Source organism: Anomaloglossus baeobatrachus, chromosome 1 (assembly GCF_048569485.1).
Source record: "Anomaloglossus baeobatrachus isolate aAnoBae1 chromosome 1, aAnoBae1.hap1, whole genome shotgun sequence".
NCBI classification, from domain to species: domain Eukaryota; kingdom Metazoa; phylum Chordata; class Amphibia; order Anura; family Aromobatidae; genus Anomaloglossus; species Anomaloglossus baeobatrachus.
Genome location: NC_134353.1, coordinates 821,916,224 through 821,932,764, shown reverse-complemented (window position 1 = coordinate 821,932,764; position 16,541 = coordinate 821,916,224). Strand labels below are relative to the sequence as shown.

General features: G+C 42.0%; 1 protein-coding gene across 1 annotated transcript in view; it reads left to right on the top strand.

Moving 5' to 3' along the window:
- SLF1 (SMC5/6 complex localization factor 1) overlaps window positions 1-16,541 on the top strand; it is a 151,565-nt gene that overhangs the window by 19,891 nt on the left and 115,133 nt on the right. The window contains exon 2 of the mRNA XM_075325093.1: window positions 11,122-11,243. Within this exon, the coding sequence (XP_075181208.1) occupies window positions 11,130-11,243 (114 nt within the window). The 5' untranslated portion in view covers window positions 11,122-11,129. The remainder of the gene's footprint in view (window positions 1-11,121; window positions 11,244-16,541) is intronic.

The following is a 16,541-nucleotide window of genomic DNA, read 5'->3' as shown; positions in this document are numbered from 1 at the left end:
AGGCATACTTAACTGAGGAGACTGTCAAGTGTGGAAATAATATTTGTCCAGCTGGACAGCTTTCCTTTGTAGTGTCTAAATGAATGTTGAGATTCCGTCTTCTTGAAAGCTCCGGTGTCAGGAATGTAATGTGGACTGTTTGTGGTTTGACAGGGATTATTAAAATCAGATGAAGTGAAGGGAAACGAATGTGAGAAGGCAAAATTGACAGTGACACTCTCCATTATTCGGAGCTAGGATCATGATGACTTTTTTGATATGATGGCTTCTTAATGTTAGATTTCCTGTTAAGAATTGTTAACCAGCAAACAAAGTCAAATTTATTTTCCCATAATGTTCTTTTATGATTTTCACAGATAAACTCTGTACTAAATGATTATTTTCATATAGGGTTAGTTTTCCATTATTATATCTTGACATTAGGGCAGATTGTCTGTCAGCAAAGAGAGAACTGAAGCGTGACGTAAACTGACTGTATGTTAAAAGGGTTTTCTGACCTTTTTAATTTTTTTTTCTTTAGTTTTGAGGTTGCCATAAGGCTCTAATAGTGGTCCCTCCAACAAAACTACCTTTTTTTAGTGTCTTAATATCTAAACTCCTCTCTCCCTCATCACCACACTCCATCTCTTTAGTTTTAGTTTGTCTGCCACCTCCACCATGATGCATACCCAGGTGTGTCCCCCATGCTATTCCCTCTCTATATGACCTGCCAATACACACATAATCCAGTTCCGATTCTGTCCCCTCTTAGACTTTTTTTCCCCCCATGCTATCTCCTCACATTGTTCACCTCAAGTGTCTCCTCACACATTTTACTCCCTCTCCTACTGTCTCCTCTCACATCCCCACGCTAACCATACTGTCTACGCACATATTTATCCCTTCACTCCCCATGTTGCCTCCTCACACATCCCCCCCCCGTTCCCCATTTTGTGTCCACACTCATCCCATCCCCTTTACTCCCCGTAATTTGCATGCATTTATCCCCCCTTTGACACTGTTTCCTCATACATGCTGCCCCTTTGCTCCCCAAATTGCATCCACATCCATCACCCCTCACATACTGTTTCATAATACATCCCCCCTCGCTCTTCATTATGTGTCCACATATATTCCCCCCCCCTGCTTTCCATACTACGTCCACACCATCCCCCCTCAAATCTTGTTTCATCATGCATGTCACGCCTTGTTCCCCATACGATATCTGCACCCATCCCTCCCTTGCTACCCACCCACACACAAAGTCATCACTCATGCCCCCCACTCACCATACTGTATGTACATACATTCCCCATCTTACTCTCCATTGTGTCTGCACCCATCTCCTCCCTCACTTTACAATCTGTGTCCCCAATTCCACTTCGCTCTCTGTTCTGTATCAGCACCCTTTTTCCTTTCACTCCTCATTCCGTGTCAGCACTCATCCCACTTCTGCTGCTCCAATACCACCCCGCCCCCCAATTTCAATAAATCTTCGGCATCTTCAGGTCCACTGTAGCACTTAGTCAGTGATGTTAGCAGCTTGATCAGCTGACCTGATCATGCTGCTGTCGTCAACTTGACCTTAAGTGCTGACGATCAGTGCTTCAACTGTACTACACCTGAAATAAAGTGAGTACAATCGATTGCTGGAAGCCAGCTCACCGCTCCTTCTCTAAGCTGGCCATGGAGCCACCTCAGATCATCGTATCAGGCGGCCCGACAGTGCCCTCCTACCGGATGCGCCCAGTGAAAATACCTTGCCTGCCCCTCCCTGGATACGCCGCTGTGCATAGTGCTTAAATTAAAGTAATTGCTGACTCCGCACATACATTCTTATTAGTGTGCTCGGTAGCTGCCCACCCTCTCTATCCATCTTTGCACTACCTTCTTTAGCAGAAGTGCTGGATCGCTGACTCATACTGAGGTCTGCTTCCCCCTTTCATCCTCATCTTCATTCCTATATGTCCCGATCACTGTATCTATTTGCTCCTCCTACAGTCTCAGTGGTCAGGACGTCACTAGTCATGTCAGCATGATTGACATCTACTCGAGATGGACTGCATTTTCTGAGCATACTCTATATAGAAATTTCAGCTTTCCACGTCCAGCCTATCAATCAAACTGATGTCAGTGCCCCTGAGATTGTAGGAGGACCAGATCCCAACTGAGATAGTAGGAGGACCAGGTAGGAAACAGTGGCTGTGTCTTCAGGAGAAGTGGAAAAATCCTAAATATCGCTGTTCGTGATGCCCAGTGAAATATTTGAGGCTTCCTATTTCCTATTAATTATATACAGATTAAAAGAATTATATTACCTGGTCTATGCCTTTCAATCTGAGGACAGCATCACAAAGGGCTTCAGACCCTCATTCCAGCTCTGTGTCATCTGATGGGCTTCTTGCTTTAGTTTTGATAAAACATTTGCTGTAACTTTTCAAATCCTCCCAATAATAATCTACTATGTAGTTCTCAGTATTCATGGGCTGTGGCTATCTGGTATTTCTGGTGTAAAAAAAACCTCTCCACCTTTATGCACGTTTTTTTAGATATTGAGTTTTCTCTTCAGCTTCCAATTTTTTCAGTAAGCAAATTTGTTGGGTTTCCCCAAGATTTGATATGATACTCTTTCCAACTAAAATCAATAAGATGCCATTTAATCGAGTACTTAATGTGGATTTTCTGTGAGTTTTTGACTCAACAATCCAAGTTAAAAATTTCTGTGAACATTCTACTTTTTCTAGAAGTCCAAAATTGAGGAGATGTCAGCGAGGTTTGCATGTATTTTGGGGTAATCAGTTTTCACCGGTAATCATAATTATCTGAGAATGAAGATGGACATCAGGATAAAAGAGGAGCCTATTGTTTTTATTCTTACAATTTTAGCAGAATCTGGAACATTTGCCACATTCCAATTAGGGACATGACATCTTATCTCTAATAGGCCCTTGTTAAAAGCTTTATTCTCATTTTTCCTTTCCTATCTGCAATGTCGTCTTCAAAGTGAACTTTCTAGCATAGTTCACAGTTTCACATAAATCACTTTAAAACTAATTGATTTTTCTGATGAACTTGACAGTAGATGAATAATTAGTGCTTTATTTAAAGCTTGCATATGTCAATCAAATACCTTAGATTACTTAAAAAGGAGATATTAACTCCTTCTGCTGCTTTTTATATCAGCAGTCAACTATGAATCAGTTGAGCATTCACAAGTTCAGAAAGATGAATTAATAAAATGTCAGGTTGGGTAATACTGATGAATTAATATTCACTTTCTAAGTATCTCACATAGCACTATGTAATTTTGCTAGTGGGAAGAGACAGTTTGTTTTATATTGTCCTTTTTAAGGTATTGAACCCAAAATGGATCTCCAAAATGGAGCTTTAAATTCTATTGGGAAGGAGTAAGAGTAATCCCTATAATAGCAGTTAATAGCAGACTGTATTCTGTGAAGGCAGAAACACCAGACACCCCGTATTTTTCTTAAGTTTCAACCCCTCCTCCTCCCCATACAGCCAATGTAGATTGTTTCCCTCCCTCCTCTTCTTCCGCTTATAATGTCCTCACCAGTCACCACAGCCCCCCATTTACCAGTAGACAAGGAAGTCCACCCCCTCATTTTCACAGTAGTCACAACTAAGACCCCATTTTCACAATTAGACAGTGCAGTTGTTTCCTCCCACAGTATCAGAAAGAGCCCCCCATTCACCAAGGCAGTGCAGTACTCTTTCTTCCAAACCCCCCATTATTCACAACAGCTCCCCCAGTTTTAAGGGGTTATCCAGGACTTGTATTATTTTTGTGCACAGGGCTTTGAACTAACAGGGAGGTTTCATTGTTTTAAAGTTGAAGGTAAACTTCAAGTTCAACCTATAGCCTAACAAGTTGATCCAGGGAAGGCAAAAAAACCCATGGGGCAGACGGTGATCTCCATATTAGGGGGAAAAATTCCTTCCTGACTCCACATACTGCAATCAGACTAGTTCCCTGGATCAACTCTCCATCACAGAAATAGTTTAATAGGTAATTGCTAACTACTTGCCTATTCCACACAGGAATGATCTCCGTCGGCTCAGCTGGCAATTCTGCTTGTTCTATTCACTTCTGGTCAGTAGAGAAGCTCTTCCTCTTCCAGTCGGCTTTGTCGGTGGTACGTCACTGCAGACATCATGCCGATTGCAATTGTCTGCCGCCTCTCGCTGCCTAACTTTGGAAATCCGGCTGTCAATCTGCATGATGTCAGTAGAGATGTCCTGTAACAGAGCAGAAGAGAAGATGCTGCTTTGTTGACATGACGTCAGTGGCAGCCACAGAATCACAGTCACGAGCGGTGTGTGACTGTTCTCAGTTGTTAGAGATCAGCGTCAGGTAGAACAAGCAGCTAGTTAGGAACTACAGTACAGACCAAAAGTGTGGACACACCTTCCCATTCAAAGAGTTTTCTTTATTTTCATGACTGAAAATTGTAGATTCACATTGAAGGCATCAAAACTATGAATGAACACATGTAGAATGAAGTACTTAACAAAAAAAGTGTGAAACAACTGAAACTGCTTATATTCTAGGTTCTTCAAAGTAGCCACCTTCACTTTAATTACTGCTTTGCACACTCTTGGAATTCTCTTGATGAGCTTCAAGAGCTAGTCACCGGAAATGGTCTTCGAACTGTCTTGAAGGAGTTTCCAGAGATGCTTAGCCCTTGTTGGCCCTTTTGCCTTCACTATGCGGTCCAGTTCACCCCAAATAATCTCGATTTTGTTCAGGTCTGGTGGCTGTGGAGGCTAGGTTATCTATCGTAGCACCCCATCACTCTCCTTCTTAGTCAAATAGCCCTTACACAGCCTGGAGGTGTGTTTGGGGTCATTGTCCTGTTGAAAAATAAATGATGGTCTAACTAAATGCAAACCGGATGGAATAGCATGCCGCTGCAAGATGCTGTGGTAGCCATGCTGGTCAGTATGCCTTCAATTTTGAATAAATCCCCAACCGTGTCACCAACAAAGCACCATCACACCTCCTCCTCCATGCTTCACGGTGGGAACCAAGCATGTAGAGTCCATCCGTTCACCTTTTCTGCGTCGCACAAAGACACGGTGGTTGGATCCAAAGATCTCAAATTTGGACTCATCAGACCAAAGCACAGATTTCCACTGGTCTAATGTCCATTCCTTGTGTTCTTTAGCCCAAACAAGTCTCTTCTGCTTGTTACCTGTCCTTAGCAGTGGTTTCCTAGCAGCTATTTTACCATGAAGGCCTGCTGCACAAATTCTCCTCTTAACAGTTGTTCTAGAGATGTATCTGCTGCTAGAACTCTGTGTGGCATTGACCTAGTCTCTAATCTGAGCTGCTGTTAACCTGCGATTTCTGTGGCTGGTGACTCGGATAAACTTATCCTTTGCAGCAGAGGTGACTCTTGATCTTTCTTTCCTGGGGGAGTCCTCATGTGAGCCAGTTTCTTTGTAGCATTTGATGGTTTTTGCCACTGTACTTGGGTACACTTTCAAAGTTTTCCCAATTTTTCGGACTGACTGACCTTCATTTCTTAAAGTAATGATGGCGACTCGTTTTTCTTTACTTAGCTGCATTTTTCTTGCCATAATACAAATTCTAACAGTCTATTCACTAGGACTATCAGCTGTGTATCCACCAGACTTTTGCACAACACAACTGATGGTCCCAACCCCATTTAAAAGGCAAGAAATCCCACTTATTAAACCTGACAGGGCACACCTGTGAAGTGAAAACTTTCCGGTAACTACGTTCAAGCTCGGTGGACGTGTCTGGAGAGGGGGTTCGCCCCCCTTTCAGCCAGAATTTCACAAAGGAGCGAAGTTGGATATATTCGAGCCACCTCAATCGTCTCCCCGAGAATGCAGCCTGTAGGTCTACAAAAGAGGGCAAGTCGTTGCCCTGTAGGATCTGCCCCAATCTGATGTCTGATCTCCTTTGCCATCCAAGAAATCTCTCCGCCGTATACCCTAGGAGGGAAGCACGGAGTGCCAAACAAAGGTGCCAGGGGAGTGGGCGAGCTAATCCGGCCACCTTTCATCTTTATGGCCTCCCATGCCTCTAATGTCGCTTTGAGCAATATTCTGTTTGGCTCCACCTGCTTCCTTATGTCCTCTATTTCTTTTGGCATCAGCCAGGGAAGCGATCCAAGTGGAACCGGGGTACAAAGCTGCTCTAACGCCACCCACTGCTTGGTCTCTTGGTGGAATCACCAGTCTATCAGCCTGGCCACCAGAGAAGCATGATGATAGGTACGTAAGTCCGGCAATCCAGCCCCCCCACCTCTGTTTGGGCCTGGTCAAAGTCTGATAACTAATCCTTGGTTTTCCACCTTTCCATACGAAGCCTACCAATGCAGACCTCAGTGTTTTGAAGAAGGCCGGGGGGGGTTTATAGGTATTGTCTGAAAAATGTAGAGGAATCATGGTAGTATATCCATTTTAAAAGCGTTTATGCAACCCAACCACGAAAGGGGCCATTTGTTGTACTCTTCCATGTCCTTTAGGGTTCTATTTAACAAGGGTTGGTAGTTTAAGGAATAAAGCGTCTCCAAATTGGATGGAATCGATACCCCTAGATATTTTATCGAAGATGTCTGCCATCGAAACGGGAATTTTTCTTTTAATAGGGAGACTTCTGTTTTAAGAGAGATGTTTAATGCCTTTGTTTTGGAGTAGTTTATTTTAAAATTGCTCAGATTTCCGAATCGCTCAAATTCTTTTAGTAGGAAAGGGAAGTTGATCAGAGGTTGGGATGTGTAGAGCCGGAGGTCATCCGCGTACATGGCCTTCTTAAATTCCCTATCTCCGAGGTTCAGACCGTGTACACTGGGGTTCTATCTAATGGCTACCGCAAGGTGCTCCATAACAATGCTATACTATATGAGAGAAGGGTTAGAGGGCATCCCTGGCGGGTACCGTTTCTAATTTCCACTGGGTCCAAGAGGGCCCCATTAACCCTGACTCGGGCCGATGGTCTGGAGTATAATGCCATTATCTTGCTCACAAAGTTCGGGCCTATACCAATCTTCCTTAATGCTGAGTTCATGAATCCCCAGTGTACCCAGGCGAAAGCCTTTTCTGCGTCTATCGAAAGAAGCCCTAGGGGCTCTCCTCTCGACGTAGCTCTGACTATTAGGTTTATTGTTTTGTTCAGTTTATTACAAATTTTAATAAAAAATGTCCAATGTAATCCATAGCGACGTCCCACGACGATTCCCAAATGCAAACCTTAAAGACATCAAAGGATAAAATTATTAAATAAACAAAGACAAGAAGACACCCTAATTCACCAATTTATTCCCCTGAAAAATCCATTATCCGGGTCCAGCATAATCCAACAAGGGGCTTCCACAAAGATCCATACCCACTGTCTCAGTCAATGAAGAACATAATGTTCCCCATTGGCTGGGCGAGCAGTGCAGTGACCTGAGCTAACATGAGGTCAGCCCATGTCACTGTGATGCTCACACCTAAGTGTGTGAGCGCCTCTGGGGATGACGAGCGCTGACATCATGAGATTAGCTCAGTACATTACCTGCGGTGATGAACTCCGTTGAACTTCCATGACAGCAGAAGTTTAGTTAGGGTACCTCTAGTTTCCCTTTCGGCAAATTGTGTATGCATTATTAACCCTATGCTGATTGAGGGTATAGATTGAGGTTTCAGTGTTTATGTATATTGGGCGCCCCTGACCTGGCCAGGCACCACTGAGTACTGCACCCATGCTGGGACAGTACTTCCAGGTAATCCTGAAGACTGGAATAGGGTGTGCACGCACAGGAACCAGGTCTCCCACACCTTGAGAGGGGACCCTTGGGCAGACCCAAGAGGGGGATTGCCTCCACATCTCATCAAGGTGTGGGGTTTAGAGGCTGGAAGCTAAGGTTGCAGCGGCTGTCAGGAAAGTGAGGAGAGAGTCCAGTCTGAGAAGAAAGCACGGCAGTGGCGAGCGGGCCGCGCGCCTACCCTAGTCAGACCCTGCACGTGAAGTAGCCGTTGGCGGGGGAGAACGGTCACCAGCAAATCAGTTAGAAAGACGCTGAGGGAGTCAGTAGGTCGAGTACGGGGACTACTGGTGATTAGGCACGCACGGGGAACCGGTCTCTAGAGTAGACGGCCATTTATTTGATCTGCTAAACCTGCCGGTGGGGGACTAGAGGTACCTCAGCAACCATCTAAAGTCCGAGTCTCAGCAGCAACGAGGGGGCCCATAAGAAGGATCGAGCCTGGAGCCATCTTCCTTGGTCCACGCTGCCGGCAAACGGGCCAAAAAGGGGAGAAAAGGCAGTAGCGACTTCCCTGGATGAATCCCACGGTACTTCAAGTCAGGGGTTATCCAAAACAAGAAGTGCTAGGAAGGCGAGTTAACGGTTAACCCTTAGACTGGCCTAAAGGATACCTGGTTTCTTCTGGTTTAGTCTCAGCATCGCCTGGGTACCTCACAAAACATCTAAAAGTGAGTAAAAACAAGTTGAAAGACTTTCCAGACTGAGACTGAGTTATTCTGGGACCTCTTGTTCTAAACACCCGAGCCCATGGGGTCAGCCTCACTCACAGGACGCCACACCACCAGACTGCAGACTCCATCAGCCCCAGATGCTCGTTTAACCTGCAGTGGCTGTCACCCATATCCCTGACCGCAAACCGTGAGTGGCGACACGACTCCCATACATATACAAAACCCACATACTTGTTGCCAGAAATACCAAAGTGAAGACCCTGTGGCGTCCCTGAAGGTAAAGTGGTGTCCCTGGGCGACTGCTACATGTGGGCGACACATATACTCACAGACACATTCTTACTAGAGGGGTGCGACAGAGCGAGGCCAGGCTTTTCTAATAAGGATGTGACTGGGAGTATACATATCGTATACTTGTAGCCAAGTGGCCACTATTCCCAGTTCTGAGACTATACACACTGTGCGCTATACGAATTTACCAATGTGAGATTCACAAGTCTGCAGTCACATAGTACAACAGTAAGGAATAAGCTGGGCTCACTACTATAGACCTGGTGCTCGGGAGAAAAATAGTCCATATACAAAATAGAGAACCCCGGCACACAGTATGGAAAGAGAAAAACAGTCAATGGTTCTTGTTGTATGTTCTAGTTTTATTCAAAAAAATTTTTTCAGCAAGTTGTAATACAGGTTTTTCGTGACAACAGGAAGTCACATTAAAGTCCGACGTTTCGGCTCTCAATCGAGCCTTCACCAGGGACAAAAAAGTACTAAATTTGAACAGACAAGATCACAGAAAACATAATTACAATAACATCATGTTCAAAGTAAAAACATAACAACAGGATTTCTTCAAGTGATGTGGTATTGGGACGTGAAAAATGTGCACGTGGAGCAGGGTTAACTAGATGTACATCCGATGGGAGGGAAAGGGGGGGGGGGGAAGGGGGGGTGGAGAGGTGAAAATGAGCAAGAGGGGAAACTGAGAAAAGAAGAGGAAAAAGATGGAATATAAGGAGAAGAAGAAGCAACGGAAGAAGAGAGGGAGAAGAGAGACATACCCGTGCTGATGTTGTACTAAATGGGTCCTATGTACAACACTAGGAGATAAGGAACTGTCAACTATAACGGAAAAGGAGATTGTGATCACTATTATGTGATAATCTATATTGTCATATGATTGGGAAAAATATAGCTTATATTCAGGATATAGCTTACATTCAAGAGTCTTTGGGTCTCCAAGATAAAGGATTTTAGTAGCTGGATATAGGGAAGTACAAAACGTGGCTAATAGAGAAGAAGGAGAAGATAATAGAAATAAACATTAAACAATAGTAAAACCTTGTGGACCAAGGGAAATAAGTGAAACATACCTCCTGTCATACAGCGGTATGTTTCACTTATTTCCCTTGGTCCACAAGGTTTTACTATTGTTTAATGTTTATTTCTTTATTTCTTTTATAGCGACAACACATATGTGCCCCAAGCACACTTTATACTGCTATCATATATGAGCTACTACCTACTCATACAATAAATTGAGTTTCACCGGTATGTGTCCTATACTTCATATTTCCCAACTTACCCTCTTTTTACATATGATGCCTTCTGAAAATCTTCACATTTTCTCTATTATCTTCTCCTTCTTCTCTATTAGCCACGTTTTGTACTTACCTATATCCAGCTACTAAAATCCTTTATCTTGGAGACCCAAAGACTCTTGAATGTAAGCTATATCCTGAATATATGCTATATTTTTCCCAATCATATGACAATATAGATTATCACATAATAGTGATCACAATCTCCTTTTCCGTTATAGTTGACAGTTCCTTATCTCCTAGTGTTGTACATAGGACCCATTTAGTACAACATCAGCACGGGTATGTCTCTCTTCTCCCTCTCTTCTTCCGTTGCTTCTTCTTCTCCTTATATTCCATCTTTTTCCTCTTCTTTTCTCAGTTTCCCCTCTTGCTCATTTTCACCTCTCCACCCCCCTTTCCCCCCCCCCCCTTTCCCTCCCATCGGATGTACATCTAGTTAACCCTGCTCCACGTGCACATTTTTCACGTCCCAATACCACATCACTTGAAGAAATCCTGTTATGTTTTTACTTTGAACATGATGTTATTGTAATTATGTTTTCTGTGATCTTGTCTGTTCAAATTTAGTACTTTTTTGTCCCTGGTGAAGGCTCGATTGAGAGCCGAAACGTCGGACTTTAATGCGACTTCCTGTTGTCACGAAAAACCTGTATTACAACTTGCTGAAAAATTTTTTTTGAATAAAACTAGAACATACAACAAGAACCATTGACTGTTTTTCTCTTTCCATACTGTGTGCCGGGGTTCTCTATTTTGTATATGCAGTCACATAGTGACATAGAGTGACTGCAGACTTATGGATTTAGACCATTATGGCTTTAAACCAAATAACCCCTTTAATGATGAGGGTAATGGCAACTCCAAATTGACAACTTATTCATACTTTTTGCTGAGGAATAATAAGAGTAATTTATATTTATGCTCTGATTATTTTTTTTCTAGTATAAGTTATTGTTTATTTTCACAATCTGGAACAAGGTTACATTTTGAAAAGCAGACAATGATAAAGCGGCACCATGGCTGACATTCTTCCAATTTTTTTTTTTTTATCCTTTCACCCCTCAGATGGCAGGATGGCAGTAACTCCGGGTACGCAGATTGTCCAGTTAACTGGTTTTAGCGATACAGAGCGGGAAACCCTAATCCGGCTACTCGGCGAGCTTCCTTGTGTTTTTATAGATTCTCAGGTAAGATTACCAATTTGTGAGTGTTATGCATCCATCTATATAATGGGTGCTCATCCTGCGGCCATGTGAACCACCATGCCATTTTGTGTGGCTCCCAACCTTCTGTGTACAGTAGTTTCCATGTCTAAGGAAAAAAAGAGTAACACATTGCTCATAACCAGGAATAGAGCACCTTATAACCTTATAACCATATCTGGGTCTCCATACATGTAGACTAGGGCCTTTTGACTTCTGTTTAATAATATGTGAGTGCGTCCGGTTTCAGGTGAGCAACCAGAACTTGAACTTACAGCCTCATAGACACATATGAGGGTGTAAGTTCGGTTCTAGAAACCCACAGTCAGTCTGGGCATTCGACTGTGAAATGCAGCCAGCTGCTAGAACACCCAATATCTTCAATGTTACTTGTGTGCAGGTTCTACTCCTTTCGAGAGAACTGATTAGGAGTGCGAAGAGCTCCCCATCCTCTAAATGTGGGAGTCCTGCTTGTGGGAATTGCATCTCTTAGACATTTATAGTGTATACTTTATCTTTGATATCCCATGAACCTGTCAAAAGATATGTGATAACATGCCCCTCGGACCAGTAAAGGTTGTTTAGTTTAAATCTGTGTTTTGTGGTATTGGAGTGTATTATAAGACAGTGTATCAATGAAGGACGGTTGTGATACTACAGTCAAGGACACAAGTTTTGGCACCCTTGAAATTGTTCCAGAAAATAAAGGCTTTCTTCCATAAAATTATTGCAATTACACATGAGAAGATAAGGCATATTGGCATAATTTCACACAAACCCCCAAAAATGGGCCTGAAAAAATTTGACACCTTTCCAAAATTGTGGGTAAACAACTTGGTTTCAAGTATGTGGTGCTCGTTCAAACTCGCTTGTGGCAAGAAACAGGTGTGGACAATATGAAATCATACCTGAAACCAGATAAAAAGAGGAGGAGTTTACTTAATCTTTGCATTGTGTGTCTGTGTATGCCACACTAAGCAAGAAGAACAGAAAGAGGAGAAAAGAACTGTTTGAGGACTCCTAACCTTGAGAGTGTTGATATTTTTTCATCAGTTTTCATTCTCTACTCCATCTTCGGAGAGCTTGATGTTTCTTTGTCCACGTTGTGCAACATAATCAAGAAGTTTACAACTTGTGGCTCTGAGGTAATCTCCGTTGACGTGGATGACAAAGAAAAATTGATGAAAGGTTGCAATGCAGGATAGTCTTGATGGTGGATAAGCTCCAATCAAGTTCCAAAGAAATTCAAGGTGTCCTACAAGTTCTTGGTGCAAAACCAAAATGTGTTGCCAATCAAAAAATCATATCAAATAAAATAAAAGTCTAGCTACTGAAGCAACAAAAAAAGATAGCCAAAGACAAGAATTCAATAAAAGATTATATTTTATCTTTGTAATTAATAAAATATTTAGTGTGCAAGGAAATTAATGAGAAAAAAAGCACCACAAAGCTTAGCAGGGCCAATGTAAGCAGAAGGAAATCATTACATAAATCAATACCCAAGGAAAGGGTATAATGATAGTATATCAGCCGCTTACAAATATAATAGGGGATGTTACAACAGGAAAAAACAGATATCACAGAATATTTCCATAATAGGAATAAATACCTGTCGCCATTACCACTGCTGAGCCACGCTAACACGTGTTCCAGCCGGAGCCTTCGTCAGGGTGGTGTGGTTTGTGTTTGACGTGTGTGTTTGACCACACCTCCCTGATGAAGGCTCCGGCTGAAACACGTAGTAGTGCCCAGTGTCAGAAAGCTGGCTTTGCATCCTAAGTCCTGGGTCTTCTAGCAGGTCAATAATGCCAAACATATTTGAAGAAGCACCTAGAATTGGATGGAAACAAAGCGCTGGAGAGTTATGAAGTGGTCAGCAATGAGTCTGGATCTAAATCCCATTGAACACCTGTGGAAAGATGTTAAAATTGATGTTGATACTAAGCACCCTTTGCAAAAGAAGAGTCCAAAATTCTGGTTGAGAGGTGTAAGAAGCTTGTTGATGGCTATAGGAAGCAATTGATCGCAGTTATTTATTCCAAAGGGTGTGCAACCAAATATTAAATTCATGCCAACAATATTGCCAGGCCCATTTTTGCAGTTGTGTGAAATATTGTCCAATTTGCATTATTTTTATCAGTTTTTTCATGTTGTTCCAATATACACAAAGGAAATAAACGTGTAATTGCAATAATTTTCTGGGAGAAATATATTTAATTTTCTGGAAGAATTTCTTGGGTGCCAACACTTTTGGCCATGACTGTATGTAGAGTTAAAACCAGAAGTTTACATACACTAAAAAGACACATATGCATGTTTTTCTCACTATCTGACATAAAATCAGAATAAACCTTTCCCATTTTAGGTCAATTAAGAACCAAAATTATTTATATTTCTTAAATGTCAGAATAATGAGAGAGAGAATGTTTTAATTTTTAATGTTTTTATTACTTTCTCCAAAGTCAAACGTTTACATACCCTAATAGTACTTTGCCTTTAAGTTATATGGGAGAGCCCGCATGATGATGTCATGTCTTTGGAAGCTTCTGATAGGTTTATTGGCAACATCTGAGTTAATTAGAGACACACCTGTGGATGTATTTTAATGCACACCTGAAACACACTGCTTCTTTGTGTAGTATCATGGGAAAGTCAAAAGAAAGCCAAGATCTCAGGAAGAGAATTCTGGACTTGCACACGTCTGGTTCATCCTTGGGTGCAATTTCCAGATACTCGTACAAACAATTATAAACAAGTACAAACAAGATGGGAATGTCCGGCCATTATATCGCTCAGGAGGAGATTGGTTCTGTATACCAGAGAGGAACATGCTTTAGTCAGACATGTGCATATTAACCCAAGAACAAAAGCAAAAGACCTTGTGAAGATGCTGGTAAGATCATTATCCACAGTGAAACTGTACTGTATCAACATGGGCTGTAAGACCACTCTACCAGGAAGAAGCCATTGCTCCAAAAGAAACATAAAAAGACAGATTAATTTCTGCAAATACACACAGGAACAAAGACCTTTATTTTTTGGAAACGTCCTGTGGTCTGATGAAACGAAAATTGATCTGTTTGGCCATAATGACTATCATTACGAGGAAAAAGTGAGAAGCTTTGAAGCGTAAGACAACCATCGCAACTGTGAAACACATGGGTGGCAGCATCATGTTTTGCTGCAGATGATGGCATCATGAAGAAATAAGATTATGTGGCAATACTGAAGCAACATCTCAAGACATCAGCCAGGACCTTAAACCTTGGGTGCAAATGGGTCTTCCCAAAGGACAATAACTCCAAGCATACTGCCAAATTGGTGACAAAGTAGCTTAAGGATAATAAAGTCAATGTTTTGGAGTGGCCATCACAAAGGCCTGATCTCAGTCCTATTGAAAATATATGGGCAAAGCTGAAAAGGTCATTGTGAGCAAGACTACCTACAAACACGGCTCAGTTACATCGGTTCTTCCAGGAGAAATGGGCTCAAATTCCAACCAACTATTATGAGAAGCTTGTGGAAGGAGATCCAAAACAATTGACCGAAGTCATACAGTTTAAGGGTAATGGTATCAAATAGTAATGAAATTTTTGTAAACTTTTGACTTTGCAGAAAGTACTAAAAATGTCTTAAAGCATTCTCTCGACTCTTTCTCTCTCGACTCTTTCTCTCTCGACTCTTTCTCTCTCGACTCTTTCTCTCTCGACTCTTTCTCTCTCGACTCTTTCTCTCTCGACTCTTTCTCTCTCGACTCTTTCTCTCTCGACTTTCTTTGTCGACTCTTTCTCTCTCGACTTTCTCTCTCGACTCTTTCTCCCTCAGTCTGTCTCCCTCAGTCTGTCTGTCTCTCTCTCTCTCCCTCCGTCTGTCTGTCTCTCTCTCTCTCCCTCCGTCTGTCTGTCTCTCTCTCCCTCCGTCTGTCTGTCTCTCTCTCTCTCTCTCTCCCTCCGTCTGTCTCTCTCTCTCTCCCTCCGTCTGTCTGTCTGTCTCTCTCTCTCTCCCTCCGTCTGTCTGTCTCTCTCTCTCTCTCTCTCTCTCTCTGTCTCGAACTGTAAACAGGTATTATGTGACTATAATAGTGACATTTATTTCTCTTAATTTTTTCTTTCCTTTTTAATGTTCCCTTCATAGTTCCACCATTACCCAATATTTCAACAAATAGAGCTATTGAGGAAGCAAGTTTTTATTTGAAGTTTCATTCTGTATTCAGCCAATCAATATACAGTGGGATGTTAATTAAGCCGTCAATACTTGTAAGGTTTAAAAGGAACCTGTCAGGACGACTTTAATAATGAGACAAGTCATTTTTATTGTTCTAAGACCTATGAAGCCACATCACTCCTTTCATCGGGAACGTTGTCTCATACAACAAACCTGTTTCAGTTGTGTCATGAAATTGTAATTTTTATTCCATTACATTTTGTTAATAACATTTTTAAGCTACAATTTTTTTCAAGCGATAATTATTGTTGAAAATGCCATTAATTCTGTTGTTTTTTTTTTTTTTCCATATCATAAGGCGGGGAAAAAAAAAAGTGCTTGTTCAAGAAACATAGTTTTAAAGTTGCTTATTTGTCATCTGAGATATTGTAACCCTTGATGTAAATGTGAGCTACATCAGATTCAGCACTAGGAAGCCAAGAAAAAAAAAAAAAAATCCTTTTTTTAACCCCTTCACGACCAAAGATGTGCATATATATATATATATATATATATATATATATATATATATATATATATATATATATATATATATATATATATACCGTATGTCTTTGGCCTTGTCTATCCCTTTAATAAGAGCTCGCTCGGCGAGCCCAGGTTATTCCTCGCACATGTCCACTGATCTGATCAGCAGACATGTGCACCTAACAGGCACAGGTGGATCCCCAATCCACCTGCACATCTTAACCTCCTAGATTGCGATATCAAACTGACAGCGCTATCTATCATGCGCCAGCGGGGATTGTGCGGTTCCCCGCCGCCATCAGCGGCCCCATGACACCCTTACAGGGTGTAAATGGGTTGCCATGATAGTGTGGGATCAGATAATGACCCATGTCACTATCATGACTGACTTCCTGTGAATGTCGGCAGAGTACTGGCATTCACAGGAGATTAGCATTTCTGCTGATAACAGCAAATGCTGAAACATTGCTCTGATCAGCAGAACTGATCAGACAGTGCAGGCAGCCACTAGTAAAACCAATAAAAAAAATGTAAAAATAAGGCTTAAAAATGGGAATCGCCACTTTCAGAAATGCAGGATTTTTCAAAATG